Raw genomic sequence first — 16,874 nt, 5'->3', positions numbered from 1 at the left:
GTAAAAGCAGTTTTAGCCCATGAAGACTTTCAGTTTTTGAAACCCCATCCCAAAAATCCGAAATACAAACCTCTCATATTTTTTCTCCATTTTATATTTGAAGTATCCTGTTGTCTTGTATAACAAGGATGGGTGTCGCATGTGGTACAAAAAAGATAGCCAATTCTCCACACCAAAAGCTTATGCTTACTTCAACTTGATTAGCCCTATCATTTCAAAGTCTAGCAAAAAGTAAGTAGAATCAAATATTCCTAATGATGACATTCTTCGTTTATAAGCCAAATGTCCTGATTATGCTTGTGTATTCCTTACACAGATGACCATTAATCATCATCCATTTTTTTCGTCATATATTTTAGAATCAAAGATTTCAGTGTCACAAAAACATGATCAGAGACTACGATTGCATATTTTGGACTAACTTCCGTCCACGAAATCCCTTTATTGTTACTTTTTAACTGGAGTGGGTGTGTGTAATTTTGATGATTTGACGTGGTGATTCTTGAAGATATCGATAGCACCTTGCATTGCAATCCTGCTAAAACATGTTGCTTGATTTTATATATTTTTTGAGAGAGCTTCCTCCCTCGTTTTAACTTCTTTTAAAACTTGTATTTTTGATTTTCTTTCTTTACAAGAAACATTTCCATTGACAAAACCAAGATCTCTCATCTGCTTCAAATGTTGAATAAAACTTTCAATTTAACTTAATGAAAATGATCTGAAGCAGGTATGAGCTTGAAAAGTTTGATGGTCAAACTAAAAGACCTTGTGATAGAAAATGGCAAAATTACTTTTAATGATATTACTCAGGGGGTGAGACATCAAATGAGACATTGTGAGGGCATCTGGAGGAGTCGTGGTCAAACGTTGGTTTTTTTTATGCCACCGTGACAAAGTTCCCCGGATGAAATTTAATTTAAATTTTAATCTCTTTATTTTAAGATAATGATAATTAAACCGAGTTATTTTTTCATTTCTGTTTTCTATTTCAAGTCTTGCCTTGGGGGATATTTACTTGACAATGCTTCTTCAAAAACTGACAGAGATTCTTTATAATGCCACACTGGCTGGCTATGAGTAAGTTTGTTTTTTGTTTTTGTTTTTTAAATCACAATTGTTATTTAAACCTCAAAAGACTAGAGACTCATTAATTATATTTTAATTCTTAATTTGTGTCCATGTCTTGAAAATATTATCTTATTAACAACCGTAAATCTTGTAAAATTGTGATGGTGAAAAATTGAGAAGTTTGCATTGTTGCAAGGCAAACATATAATCAGGTGCATGTTGTACTACATTGCCGGGCGAAATTGAAGAAAAAGCAAGTAAAACTCGTCCCTAAAATAAGCATTATGCAATTGGGAATCAATCACAAGACCTCTTAGTAGTATCGTTCGGCTACACTTCTATATTCAAGGTATCAATCCAGGTTCGGAAGTCATCATCACATGTGTTGATGGTTTCAAACCCCCCTTCCAGTTTTGTCTCTGGGCAATCTAGTACGAGGTTTGCATCTTGTGGTCAAGACCTCTTGATTACCGTCAAATGGGTTACAATTGAACCACTGACATTACCCAAAAGTTGGGTAAACCCGTTTCTTGTAATACTCACTCCCTAATTTTTTACTTTCCTGTTTCTTAATTATGGTGCATAATGATGCATATTCTCATCTATTTGCCTTTTTGTGTGCAATGTGTGTGTAAAAGTGGAGATTTGAGTTCAAGCACTCACATGCTCTATTTAAAAAATATGGGCATTAGGTTGTACCAGCTGTCAGATGACCTTTGTGATATAACGGAAGCACACCTAACTAGTAATCTTTCTCCTTTATCTGGCACCATATTATTATCATAAACACCTTTGCTGATTTTTGTCTTGCACCATTGTCTACTCGCCAATTTTTCACTTTCACATTTTCAGAATAGTGGAGACTACTCTCATGTCCTCGGCTTTGTCTGTACAAGTTTAATGTTTGTATGAATGTGAAAAACGTTTACTGTAGAACTAACAGACTCACAGGGGTCCCGATAGCTTAGTTGGTAGAGCACTCACTTCACACACAAAGGGACGAAGATCGATTCCGGGTTCAGTCGAGCTTTTTTCTGTCCATCCAGTAGTGATTGGGTAGCTGGACCTGTTAGATCAGGCAGAAAGTACTTTGCTGTCCAAAGGATAACAAGCAATTGCTATTGTCCATTTCTTGCTATAGAAACTGGGATAAACTCCGGCTCATGGGCCCAATGTCTCTGAAGGACTACTCTTTTTTAAACAGACTCACAGTAATGTATAGGGGCATTAGATCGAACTAACTGTCGGGTAAATACCTCTTCTGCTTCTTTTTCTTCTTCTTCTTCTTCTTCTTCTTCTTCTTCTTCTTCTTCTTCTTCTTCTTCTTCCTTCTTCTTCTTCTTCTTCTTCTTCTTCTTCTTCTTCTTCTTCTTCTTCTTCTTCTTCTTCTTCTTCTTCTTCTTCTTCTTCTTCTTCTTCTCCTTCTTCACCCCGCTTCTTGTAGCAATGAACCACAAAAATAATTTTTAAGGAAATTGTTAGTTCAACAGCTTAATGGAAGTTTTGTTTATTGTAGTCATAGATATCGTTAATGTTGAAATAATTAGATATTGTCCAATTCAACATCCTTTGAACCGATGCCAGAATGTGCCATATACCATTATTGAAATGATGAATCAGTGATGATACTCACAAAAAGTCATAAAGGAGGAAAAGTCTCGGAAAAAACCGGAAAACTCACCTAGAACATTCTTGCACCACAGGAAAGTAGGCAGGATGACTTCTTTTGAGTACTTGAAGAGTACTAGTGTGTTTTGGGCCTCTTTCTAGGTGGGGGGCCAACCTGTTTGGAGTGCTTCTTTATATGATGCTTATAGGCTGTTTTAATTGCCTTCTCCCGGACTGCCTTTGCTTGCTTTTTTGTTTCCGCCTTTACAATTGCTTGATCAAACATTTGTCTTTTTCTTTCCTTTTCCTCTTTCTGTTTTTGCAACTCAGCATGATACTTGCTGCGAGATTTTTTAATGCAACTTTTCAGGACAGGATCAATTTCACTGTGATCTATGTCTTTTCTTTTGAAGCATTCCAGGGCAGTGGCATTTCTTGCTTTCAAAGAATACTTCACCGTCTGTATGGCAGAGAATGTTGAAATATTCATGTTGCCACACTTGTCTTTAAGAATATCCTTCATTTTAGAAAAGGAACCCTCTACCTGTGGGCCATGAAATATGGATAAGCAAGCCCTAGCCAGCTTTTGAAGAATAGGAAAGTCACTATTTCTATTCCACCACAAATCAACCCTTTCCCCATTAAAGTCCTTCTTGGTTATGACAAAATTTTTTATTTCCACCAAAACAAGTTCCATTTCCGTTTGAGATAAATAATGCCCAAAATGACTAGCTAGAGTGTTTAAGGCTTTGCCAATGACACTATGACAGGGAGCCTCTGGATCTAAGGCTGAAAGACTGACTATTAGTGGATTGTTTAGAGGCAATGTTACAAGCAGATGTTTAGCACAATGCCTGTATGCCCTCGAGACTGTAATGAATAATTCATTTCTCTACTCATAACTTTTGAGAGTGTCTGAAGTGACTTTGCCAATGAAAATGTCCTTCAATTCCAGATTGTTCTCTACACTACCAACATCTAAGGATCTGAGGAGGAAAACCGAGGAAAGGAAAGAAAACCGCGGATTTCCGCGGATCCGCGGAAAAGTATCATCATTGAATGGACGCTGTTTGAGGCAATCATTGATTGGGCGGAAAAAAGGACTGAAATTGACCGAATGGATATTGCTTTTACTTTAATTGCTGTTTTATACAAAGTGATATTTGATGGAGTTTCATAATGTCATGGACGTTATTATTAAGGACTCCGCCAAGCGCATCAAGTAGAATAGAGGACTGAACACACTGTAAACAAGACAGAAAGGAAAAAGGAAGAAACTCTGGTTTCAGAGAGCAGCGAACAATTTGCTTTTATTGGTATAAATAAGAGGAAAGAAACAACTTTATTACATTTAAACAATTGATAGAACTAAACTTTACCACACATACTTAAACACATTTGGATTGAAATAATATTAAACACTTTAAAGCAACAAACACCGAGAGACATGATGTTAAACAAACCAGGAGAAACGTCTTACTCAAGCAGTAAAGACGAATAATGAGGAATGGCAGTATTATCACAATATGCTTGCCTTTAGATTCTATGCTTTACTTAACTACCGTTACTCAATAAGACTGTTCCCTTTTCGGCTTTGATGTCTCAGGTTTAACAGCTGAGGTACCGCTTTAATTTATCAATATATGAATAAAAGGATATATAATGTCATTAAATCTTGGAAAGGATATGAGATATGTTTAAATATTTTCAGAGATAAAATTGGATTTCCATCTTAAAATAAAGAAAATAAATTGAAATCCATTTCGCAAATCAATTTGGGTTGCTCAATGGGTTACGACTTTCGATCTTGAATGAAGTAGGCCTATTTACTAATTAGTAGTTGGTTCAATCATTTCCAGATATTTCGTGGAAGGCACGCCAGAAGGGATAATTCTTGTAATAGGTGGATACAGTGAAAAAATCAAGGTAACTTTATAAGTATTTTGTATGAGTTTGTACCTCTGAGTTATGCCATTTTAAAAAGTGTTACACTATTGATTTTTGTCAAACCTATATCTTTATGCATTTTATGTATTTTATGCAAAAAGGATAGAAATTTGAATTCTTTAAATGTCTTAATTGTCTCAAAATGGTAATGTAGATGATAATAATTGAATTTATAGTTTTAAAAAATGGCACTTTGATCAAGTTACGAGGTATGCTCCGTAGATAATTTTATTTTGGTTTTATCTTAAAAACACACAAAACACAGCACCATCGTCCCTCTCTCAGGAATTGTTAGAAACAGAAGATTGGAAATCAAGTCATTTTTCTCCATGTGCAGGGAAAAGATTCCACAGACGGACGTTGATAAAGAGATTGAAAGATTTGTTTATTGTTAACATTGTCAAGGGTGAACGCCATGGGCGTTGCTAGATGTTAAATGAGATTTGTAGAGATTATGATATTAAATATCATACTAAACAAGGGTTTTGATATCTTTTGTTTGATAGTTTTCGTTACTCCTTAAACTGAGAAAAAATGTTTTTGCTATGTAAATCGATACACAATTTATTAGTTGATAAATGTTCAGATCTTTATATTAGTTGATAAAGAAAAGGTCACTCATGTATGCCAAATGTGTCAAATAACATGTATTCTTTAATGTGTCAAATCACTTTGCAAACCTATGAGATAATATAAAATGCAATTGACGTTGAAAGTCAATGGCAAGATTCTCATTTTGATTGTTGTCACAATCTGAACACGGCCAATGAAGTTGTTTTAGTAACTGATTTAGAATCCCTTTTAATTGCAGAGTGGGCTTTGAAAAGTGGGGCTAGAAAATGCACTTATTTTATCGAACACAAATATTATGATTCATTAGCTTAATGCATTCTGTTGTAGTCATCTCAGTGAATGTTTTGCACAAAATCGTATGGTGTGATATGCAAATGTTGAATACCATAGCCCTATTTTGGAATCATGCGTGTGTGATTTTGATGCTTATGATTGTGGTTTCTGTTTTCACTTCTGCCATGGCCATTTATTTTTCTTCTCCATCCCATCAATATAAGAGAAACGTGCATGGGCAAAAATTGATAGGGTTAGGGTTAGATAATATGATTTATATGGGCAATAATTATAACACGATTGAGATGTGCCACAATCAATAATTGGATCTCTATACACATAATTACAATCTTATCATTTTTTAAAAGCAATTTTTATTTAGCACTAAGGACTAAAACCACACATTCAGTTTATATGCTAATTCATTGTCTGTTCTTTTTAAAATCTTACTAAAGCTTGTGGTAGCAAATATGCTAAACGCTTTTGTGAACCTTGATTTAAATGAAGATGACTTCAGATCAGTGATGAAACATCTACAGCAAATTTACATTAATGAGCTCATGAAGCCACTTGAGCTAGCAAGGTAGAGTCTTCCAATTTTAATCCTATTCCACGCCTTGTGTGTGTCTGTGTGTGTGTGTGTGTATGTGTGTGTTTGTGTGTGTGTGCGTTTGTGCACACGCATGTTTGTAAGTTGGTGTATGTGTGTGGGAAGGGGGCCAGGGGTGGGAGTTGACATGGTGAAGGAAGGTGTGTGTGGAAGTGGGGGGGGGGGGGGGGGGTATCCTGCTTCAAAGATTATAGTGATAACATACTAGGTTTCACAGATCAGTTTAAAAAGGTGGTGCTGTCAGAAGGTTATTTCTTGTTCCGCTAACTATTATGAAAAACAAAACGTTAAAACCTAGTTTTCCAAGCTTAATTAAGCAGTCTTGCAGAAGATGAAGTAGCAGTAGTATTTAGTTACAATTAGATAGTTATCTTAAGTAAGCCATATTTATTCAAATCCAGGGCTTTGCGATACAGTCTATTGGAGCAGAAGGACTCGTCCATTTTAGAGCGGTATGATGAGTTGGATAAAATTACACTTGATTCTCTCAAAGTTTTTGTTACTGAATTCCATTATAGTCTTTTCATTGAGGGACTGGTCATAGGCAACATAAAGACGCAGGTAGGTTGCTTATTGCTGTTGTTATTGTTATTGTCGTTGTTATTATTGCTATTGTTTTTTTTTTTCGTTGTATTTGCTTTTATTATTCATATAATTACAGGAACATTGTACATTTTACAAACTACAATCACATACTATTTTTTTCCACTGTTAATCATGTGGCCCACTACCCTTTTATTGAGAACATGTTTGAAAGAAATAATAAGTTGAAATACCCACTTGTACAATATGATTAATGTGGTAGTGAAATCTATTTGTGTTTTTTTTTCATGACTTATCATTGGAAATCTTTTACAACAAGGCTTGCCGCTCATGTAATGAGCACCCACTGCCTCATCATAGCTTTTATATCCCACTTTTATGGAATTTGTGTAATAAATCTGGTCACATGATTCTCCTGCTCATTATATTACAATAAACACAGGAAAGCATCCTCAGTTATTCAAAACAAATTTTACTCTGACTAATAGTTTACTTATTAAGAAGAAAAAGGATCTAGTCCCAAAACATAACCTTTTATTTATTTTGATATCAATAAAGCCAAAACCAATATTTGTTCAATCCTGTGCACACGAGAGAATTAGAGCAGTGCAGTTATTCTTTTACAAAGAATGATAAAAACTATCATGAGTTATAAAAAAAATGCCACTAAAGTAGTTTAAATGTTGCGTATAATCATAAATAGTAATTTTAAAATTTGCATCATAATTAAATTTTACAAAATATTGGGTTTAAAGTTTGATTGACCAACTGCCTTGTATGTATTTAATTTATTAGATTTCATTTGGTATTGATCTATGGTATCTCTATGAGGCCATTTAATCCTATGTACAATTGTTACTTTAGCATAACCTGTACTTCATGATATGGTAACAATCCTTGCTGTATCAAGTATGCGTTTGTTTTACCACGCATGAATAACAAGTTATTTTTATAATATCGTACAGCATTTTTCTGTTACTGTTATATTCATTTAATTCATTGCATTTTCTGTACTTATTTTTTTAAACTTGTTTTTATGACATGGTTCCAAAACCGAACGATCATAGTCCACTATCCGTTTACCCACGGATTTATCCCAGTTCTCTTTATTTGATTTTCGACAGCTGGTGTCTTTCGTATGAGAAAACATTGGTATGAATTTGTCTTCTTAAATATATGATTCTGTTTTGAAGGTTCTTATCAATAACAACTTCTCTAGGTGTTTTGCATGTTTAGTTTCTTTAAGAATTTGTCATGAATGAGGTAGCCAGATTTTTTTAGCTTAATATTACTTGTTATTTTTGACACTTGGATTTTATCTGGATGAAATTCCACAAAGGTCTTTCAGCAATCTTGGTGAGAATACTGTGTCCTTAACTTGGTTGGTCTTTTAAGTTGTATCAAATTAGTCATGTGGAAATATATCTTTTTGGATCTACTTCTGCTCACGGTCTGAATTCATTCCCTTGTCTTATTTATTCTTGGGTTCCAATCTATTGATCAATAATTATTGTTATTTTCAATAAAGTACCAAAATCAAAACAATCATCTCCCCTTGCACATTGTTCACCAGTGCCTTCGACTGTTATTGTCAACTGCAACGTACAACATTGTAAAACCCGTGATGCCAATCTTATAGGGGGCATTTGTGAATTATCTAATAAAAACAGCAATCTTTCAAAACAGACTAGTTGTCTGACATCATGTATCTGCACAAACTTTTGCAGGATGCTGAAGATATTGGGAAAGTGGCATCAAAAGTTGTGAAGAAAGCCATTCCTCTGGATAAACTGATAAAGGTAAGTAAAGGAAGGGGAGATTTAATTTATAATTTCCAGCATTTTTTGTAAGTAACTTTTAAAGAAAATTAAAATAGATTATTTCTTCCTTATTGTGGAACACAAGAAAATTAAACTACGTTTCGGCTCTCGGCCTTCTTCGGGAGACAAACAAAACATTAAAATGATGAGAAAAAGAATTACATTTAGATAATCAAAGTAGCAGGGAGAGACGTATATGGGGAGAGTTTGGGGGGGGGGGGTAAGGAGAAAGGAAGAATATCCTCTTTACCTCTTCAGAATAAACCTTTTCATTATATACCCAGTGCACTCAGAGAAGATAAAAATCATTACATTCTATTACTTTTGGAGGCGTTTAATGCAGGGACACAATTTTTTTTTCTACAATACGCTTTGAATGTTAGATGTTTGGTGGTTGTCTTGAATAAATAGCAGTCAAGATAATTTTATTCAAACATAATCTGGTCATTATATATGACAAATTGTAACAAACAGTAATGGAGTAGTATTAGCGAAGATTAAAGGATAGTGTAATAATTTACAGCAAAGAAGATATCAGGAGTATGAAGCAACAATTAGAAATGACGATAAATAAACAGACAAATGAGTAGTGGGCAAGGTGAAAATTAAAACAAAATGATTATTATACAAGTGTGGCGAAGTGAGTACAACTGTACAACCATGTGACGTATGCGTTGATAATTACAGGAGACACAGAAACCAATTGCTCTCAATGGACAGAAAAACATAACATTGATAGGATTGACACATACCCTATCACAATGATAATTGCTTTTTCTTTAAAAAAAAAAACAATGCAAAAGAATATCGTTATTCGTCCATATTCAAAATGTCAGGTGGAAACTAGTTGTGCATAATATTATGAGAAGAGACAATTCGATTACCCGCCAATTCAAGATGTACTTTGTTTTTCAACAGTTCTAAAAAAAACAACAAAGATTCAAACCTCCACTTTCAATTAAGAATTGAGGGAAATACACCTCAACTTAAAACCAATACCCCAAATGGACCTTGAAACATTGCAGACATTACCCAAAATTTAAAACTGTTTTAATTCTGTATGCGTTCAAGTAATAATAAACATCTGAATTATTAAAAGATCTATTTTTTACCAGCCTAATATGATGGAGTTACCTCAGGGAGAGTTCAAGTGTTCTGCCCCAACCATTAACAAAGAGGATGCCAATTCATGTGTAATACAATACTACCAGCAAGGACTTGGAACATTCTTTAACTCTTTCCTGAATGAAATGCTAGCAGTAAGCCATATTGTAGTTTTTAATTATTCTTTCTTTCTTACAATTTTATCTTTTCAATGTGTTTCTTACCACCCCGTCCTCTTTAATTTTCATTCATTAAAAGAAAATTGGGGATGGCTTTTTGTCTGTTACTTAGAGTGAGTATCAACTCTCATCTCCACTTAATTATTTCCCTGTTCAATCATTCCTTCTCCCTCGCCCTCTACTGTATTCATGTCTAATATCACTCAGTGATCAAGGTGGAAACAAAACACCAGGTAATCCGAATCTGCTATACAAGTGTGAAATGTGCAAATATTTTGCTTCTTAAAACATTTGATGGACTGGCTGTTAGGGTTTTACATGAAATTAGGTATAAATCAGTCAAAGCGCTCTTTCACTTAAAAACCAACAACATTACTTAACAAGCTAAATGAAATCATCGCAATATGTATTAAGATAGAGTCTAATTCGATAGAAAGAAAATTGTTTTGTGCAAGCAAAATATATGCATTTTTAAAATCACAGTCAATCTTGTTAAAACCACTGTAGAATTGGCGTTATGGAATGGTTAGGTGATTGCACTGAAGTGATATTGCTTTACATTTAATTTAATAATAATCACAACTGACAAATTCCTTGGAACTTTGATTGTGTTTCCAAGTAACTAAGAATACCATAAACAGGATGAACAATTTAGCTTTGATTCACAACGTATTGCATCACCTACCCCTCACATAGCATCTCCCTTTGACACTGGCTACAATTACTGAATGGATTGTGAAAGCCATTCAATTGGCAACACTTTTCCAATATACTAATACCTTGATCAATCACTGTTTTGACCAAAACGAAAAGACAACATGCATAAATGTATGTATTCTTTGCATGACTATAATATAACCCTTGCAACTTTATTTATAACCATCTCATCCTAAAATTGATTTTTAAAAAAGAATATAAAAATTACACATGATGCGTTAATTCTCTACAATTGAACTCAATAAAATCGTTTGAATCAGCAAAATACATTTTTATCCTTTTGACATTCCATATGACATTTTCTGTTTTCAAGGCAGCAATGTCAGAGCCACTATTCAACAATCTCAGAACAGAGCACCAGCTGGGATACAACGTGTTTTGTCAGTCCACCATGACTCATGGTGTGCTGGGATTTGTGGTGGCTGTGGAGAGCCAGGCCAAAAGATTTAAGTAAAACGATTTTAATCCTTTTAGATTAAAACCTGATCTTAATTCAATGAACATCTCAATATCTTTTTAAAACATATAAATATAAATAATATAACATATTATTATAAATGGCGCTTTTCTCCTCTTACAATGGCTCAAATACTAGTAAAGAAACATGTGTTTTTTCCCCCTATATGTAGATAAACAGATACTCCGCATCTCATCAATATTAAATATATTTCAAATTCATTAAGCATCAGATTTATGACCTTAAGAGGGAGTGTGCTGAGATGGTAAAATAAAGGTGACTAGTGGGTACTCACAAGAAAAAAAAAATCTTTAAAGTAAAGCATGTTTCAAACCTCTTATACGTCTGAATTGTCGAACAAGCCTCCTTAAAATGTATTAGATGGAAAAAATTAGCCACAGAATGGTGTTGGTTGTAATTGTTCACTTCATTGCTTATTTTTCCATTTAAAAGGTTGAAATAAAATTTAATAATAATAAAACGAATAATTTGGTATACCAGTGTGACCATGAGAATAGACAAGCAGATGGCATAGGCCTATATCTTTTTTTTATGGACGTGATACAAAAGATGCTTGGAAACAGAATATTGGCATAGTGTTTAGTAAGAAAAAGGTATTTGAATAAGAATCAAAAGTGGTAGAAGTGCAAATGCTAGGTAATTCAAATTAATTGTTCATTGTCAAGAGGCAGAAAAACGTGCTCACATTTGATGTAAAACATGCTCATATTTGATGTGTTCTTTACACTAATAAAAGGACATCGGAGAACGAAATCAAACTTTCATGCTCTTTTAATGTTTTTGAGTCATAAAAGAAAGAAAAAGAAAATGACAATGTCATTCATATTTTCTATTATTGACATCAAGAAATATGCACGTATTCAAATCCAGATATTTGGCGAAAGTTTGTGTTCACGCTTAGGTTTTTTTTTTAGGAAACGGAGAATATTAAGTTTCATCCACACACTACCATAGTGTTCTTTTTGCAAAACTTTCATTTTGTTGTACCGATTGTAGTTGTTATAAAAACATTATATTTTGCCTCTAAAGCTGTTTTCAAATTGAAGACCAAGCCTTAGGCTACTAAATAGTAGTTTAAACAAAGATATGTTTTAAATTACAATTTACACACCACTTTAACATTTTTGCAATCAAGAAAGCTTTGAAAAACCTTATAAGTATTGTTTAGATTGTAGAAAATCCCAAGGCCCTAAATCAGTTGGCATTTGTATTGTTATAAAAAATCAACTATTCTACCATAACTTTGCTATATTCAATTACCTTTAACATCGATCAGAAATTTGGGTTTGCTCATGTATTTAAAAAATCTATTTAAATTGAAGTTATATATTTTATTAATTTCATTTTGTTTTATTTTTTCTTTCTTTAGGTGATTTTTAAATTTATATATCTGGAATGCACCCACTATTAAACTAAACCGCATTTGTTCTTTCTCCTTTAAAACAAATTCAGGATGGCAAATATAGACGAAATGATCAACATATTTTTGAAAAATTTTGATCATAGTTTGGAGGAAATGTCTGAATCCAAATTTGAAGAGATGGTATTTTCTTGTTTTTCCCTTATTACTTTTCCTTATGATATTTATTATTTTGCCGATATAATATAATGTGTTGACTGGCTATGAGATTTTAGTTATTTTAAAAATATTAAACAATATTCCTTTCAACTCCTCAATTACATGAACAATTCTCTTTTATACAAATCATTTGCACTACGATACTACATATCGTATGGCAAATACCTATTCGTTCTGTTGTTGGTGTAAAAAGAATTCAAGAATTAACACTCTAGTGCCTTAGTATAATCAAAGCGTTTGATCAATGTTTGCATTAATTGAAATAATTGCAATAGTCCAATGGAGATGGAATGGTTATTGTCTCAATTCTGGGTTTCAATATGAAGAAAAAATGCATTTAAGGGAAATCAGGATTTAAAAGATTTTTGTTAAAAAGACAAAGTACCAATATTTAATGGGGAAATATGGTAAGGTGAAAATTAGTAATAAAAACTAACATATTTGTAAATTGGTTATGAAATAGCTGAGACGAGCCAATTTTTTTAATTTTGAAAAAAACAAAAACGAAACACATACACACGTACATACACAAACAAACAAAAACAAAAAAAAACTAACATATATCTTTATAGGGTTTGTGTACACTTCCCTAAACATCTAGTGGCAATTGCACAGAATGTTCCGTTGCATTAAAGTTGTATAAGTTTATTGACTCAGGATATGGTGATATATCTTGAAAATTCCATTTCTTGGACACAAATATATCTTATCATTGAGTATAAAAATCACACAATAAACCAACTAGTTAGACTATATTGCGCAATATCCACTTAATGTGCTCAAAGTACTTTACAAGGGATCTAAAGTCAAAAGCAACATTAAACCCGTGAATACACCAGGAAAGACGCTTTTTTGCAATTTCTTTTCATCAGAGATACCACTGTTACTGGCCACTTACCCATTTTACACCAGAGTTTATGAGAATATGTGAGTAAAGAGCCTTTTCCAAGGGCTTACTTTACACTACGTACTGAAGGGTTTCAAACCTTTTACCTGTAGGTTGCAAGTAGAGTGTCATTCTTTTTGGCTCCAAAGTCAAAATGTTTAAGAATTTGCAGTGCAACTTATCACTTTTTAAATAAAATTTAATTCGCAACCGTCCACAACATCCACATACACCCCTCCCCCCTCACACACGCACAAATATACCCCCCTCATACACGCACAATTACACCCCACGAACGTTACAAACCTTTTTTTTTCATTTGAATAATCCATGCATGATTTAATTAAAGGCCTAGCAGTCCAATTAGTAAAGCTGGCACTGACGTGAATGACTTTGATGTAAGTCAGAAATGTATTTTTTAGTCACCCTCATTTCACCTCACCTCATTCTCTTGAACGTAATGATCGCAGAGGAGACAGAAGTGCAGTTTCGCCAACCAGTCCTGTCCTCTGCTTTCCTTATCATGGTTGTCCTGTCTAAACGTGTCCAATCCTTGATGCTGTCCATCCAGCATTTTGGTCATCTTCCTCTTTTCCTTCCTCCTTGTAAGGTTCCATGCACAACTGTCTTTGGGAGGCAAGTACGGTGGGTTACATGGCCAAACCATGACAATTTCCTTCTTTTGACAATAGCAAGCAAAGGTTCTTTGAGGCCTGACAAGTGTTCAAATTGACCATGTACATATTCGTTGGTCTTAGGTTCTTTCCACGGAGTTCCAAGAAGTCTCCACATGCATTTGTTTTCAAATGTCTGAATTCTTTTTGTGGTTTCTGCCGTAAAGGCCATCTCTCGCATTCATATAACAGGATGGACAACACCAAAGGCTTGTACAGTATAAGTTTAGTTGGAAAGGTGATGCATTTTTTCTTATAGATCTTTTCCAGTTTTGTTAAGGCAGAGGTGGCTACTGAAAATTTGTTTTTGACTTCTTGAGTTAACTAACCATCAGATGTTAATGTGGCACCTAGGTATTTGAATGAGCTCTCCATAGTCTTATCACCCATTAGTATTATTATTATATGCGTTGTGTCCGTCGTGCAGTTAACTAGCGTCTTTCTCTTTTCTTTACTGAGCTTCCTTCCGTACGCTTCAGCTGCCCTCATCAACCTGCTTGTGAGCTCTTGCTAGTCACCCTAGGCCTCTAAGAAGTTAGTATATACGGCGCTATTTTTCTGCTAGTGAAAAGCAAAAATTTGTGTAAGATTTGATAATTTCACATGTCGTTACATTCATCCTACATAGTCATATTAACTTTTTGTATATTTATATTACTATACTGATTTTTTAAAAAATGAACATTATATAGGGCATTCAGGATTGTGCAACTAGGAATGTGCTTGATAAAAAATGATACTGGACTATATTATAATGAAAAGTGCTAGTAAATTGTTAGACCATTGGAATCAGAGATAATCCACTGATATGGATATTTGTTTTCTTCTTTGGGATTCCAGTTTACCAAAACAACTTTAGAATCGGAGCTAGGGACCAACCAATTTGTTTTTTTTCAACATGCTGCCAATCAGCAAATCAGAAAGAAGATTTCTTTTGTTATTTTTGTGTTTTGAATTATTGAACGATGCATTTTAATCTCTTGTTTTATCCTTTTGTAGCTTGGCAATGGCATTGCAAACCATTCACCTGGTGATGTGGATTTGGTTGATGAGTCTTCTCGATTATGGGGAGAGATTGTCAAGCAGACATACATGTTTGATCGGTCCCAGAAAGAGGTAAATAAGATTGTGATATATACTCCCATAGAATACAGTACTTTATACCACATTTGACATCTGTGGTTTATTTTGTAACAGTTTACATCGGTTTAGTTTAATGCATTTATGTTACACTTGACTCTAAACTGAAGCTGACTTTTGTCGCCACCCCACAAGCTATACTCATTCTAATCGGTTACTTGCGTCATTGTATATATGGATAAACATGTGCACTTAAGACTTGAGAGTATTGCTGGTGCAATTTTGTAAATGATGTGGTCACTGAAAAAGTGTAATATATGCTGCAATAGTCACAAAAACAAACACAATTGCTCGCATAGTAAGAAATAGGGGGTTAAAGCTGTTTTTACGTATCTTCAAAAAAGTGGAAAACAGATGTCCAAAATCATATCTTTAAAATATGATTAAATAGTTCTGAATATATATTTTTTAGTAATGAAACACCAATATAATGTATGCATTAAAACAAAAGCATAAATATGTTTTTTCAGATGAAAGACTTCAAAATGTTTTTCTCTTGAATTTATTGCAGCTGAAAGCCATCGAAAAAGCAACTTTGAAGGATCTTATACAGTGGTTTAGAACAACTATACTGGGTGATAATAAAAGGAAGTTAAGCATTATGGTAAGCTGAGGATTGAACCTCAAACATTGAGAGCGCAACATTGTTGTAACATTTGCTTACAGTTTATACAATGTGTTATGTATGGCAGGGGTGAATGCATGTTGATTGGTGCAACAGGTTTAATAGATATGAATTGCTGGTGGGGAGGGGTGAAGCGGATTGGAGAAAGGAGGGGGGGGGGGGGGGGGAAGGCAAATTATATCTCTATTTCAGGTATGATGTCAAGGGACATCAAGGGACAACATGGCTGACACCTGTTGACATTGAGCTTCGGCTCAGTGGATAGTCTTATGTTTCCATTTATTCACTGTGTGGAATCTTTAATTTTTACCTGATGTGGACTAATCTTAATATTGGAACTTTTAACTTAAGATCTATTAAAAGTAACATTCGAAAGGAACAACTGTGTCAAGATTTAGAAAGTTATAAAATCGATGTGTTGTGTTTACAAGAGACGAAGATCCAAGATGGCGTCGACCAAACAATAAATGGTCACAGACTGCTGTGCTTTGCTTCCAGTTCACCTCACTATGGATGTGGATTTCTCATAAATAAAAACTGCAGGGATTTGACTAGTGACGAATGGAATGTTTCGGACAGAATATGTGTTCTTGAGCTTAAGTGTAAGATCAATTCAAGGAACCAGAATAACGATAACAAAGACGATCACGGTAAGAAGACGTTCACTATCTCAATCGTAAATGTTTACGCACCAACAAGTCAACGCGCAAAACAATACCCAGAGGAAACTGATAAATTTTACAAAGACCTAGACGATACACTGAACAAAATAGGAAACAAATCAATATTAATAATTGCTGGAGATTTTAATGCCAAAGTAGGAAAACGTCTCGACAGTGACACACTATGTTTAGGATCATACTCAAAAGGAAAACGTAACGATAACGGAGAAAAATTAGTCCAGTTCTGTGAACAGAGAAAACTTTTCATAACAAACAGTGCTTTCAACCACCCATCAAGACACCAGACAACATGGGTAGGACAAAGGAAAGACCAAACCCAAGACAAAATGATAACAATACACAACCAAATAGACTATATCATATG

General features: G+C 34.1%; 1 protein-coding gene across 1 annotated transcript in view; it reads left to right on the top strand.

Annotated features, from left to right (window-relative positions):
- The window catches only part of LOC144957422 (nardilysin-like), a 44,390-nt gene that overhangs the window by 24,630 nt on the left and 2,886 nt on the right, over positions 1-16,874 (top strand). The window contains exons 21-31 of the mRNA XM_078888694.1: positions 104-231; positions 997-1,080; positions 4,539-4,605; positions 5,928-6,055; positions 6,484-6,643; positions 8,353-8,424; positions 9,561-9,704; positions 10,759-10,895; positions 12,376-12,466; positions 15,062-15,178; positions 15,714-15,806. Coding sequence (XP_078744820.1) covers positions 104-231; positions 997-1,080; positions 4,539-4,605; positions 5,928-6,055; positions 6,484-6,643; positions 8,353-8,424; positions 9,561-9,704; positions 10,759-10,895; positions 12,376-12,466; positions 15,062-15,178; positions 15,714-15,806 — 1,221 coding nt within the window. The remainder of the gene's footprint in view (positions 1-103; positions 232-996; positions 1,081-4,538; positions 4,606-5,927; positions 6,056-6,483; positions 6,644-8,352; positions 8,425-9,560; positions 9,705-10,758; positions 10,896-12,375; positions 12,467-15,061; positions 15,179-15,713; positions 15,807-16,874) is intronic.

This window comes from Berghia stephanieae, chromosome 1 (genome assembly GCF_034508935.2).
Source record: "Berghia stephanieae isolate SIO BIC M18660-M18661 chromosome 1, UCSD_Bste_1.3, whole genome shotgun sequence".
Classification (NCBI taxonomy): Eukaryota; Metazoa; Mollusca; class Gastropoda; order Nudibranchia; family Aeolidiidae; genus Berghia; species Berghia stephanieae.
The sequence above is the reverse complement of the archived record's forward strand: the minus strand, read 5'-3'. Positions and strand labels throughout refer to the sequence as shown.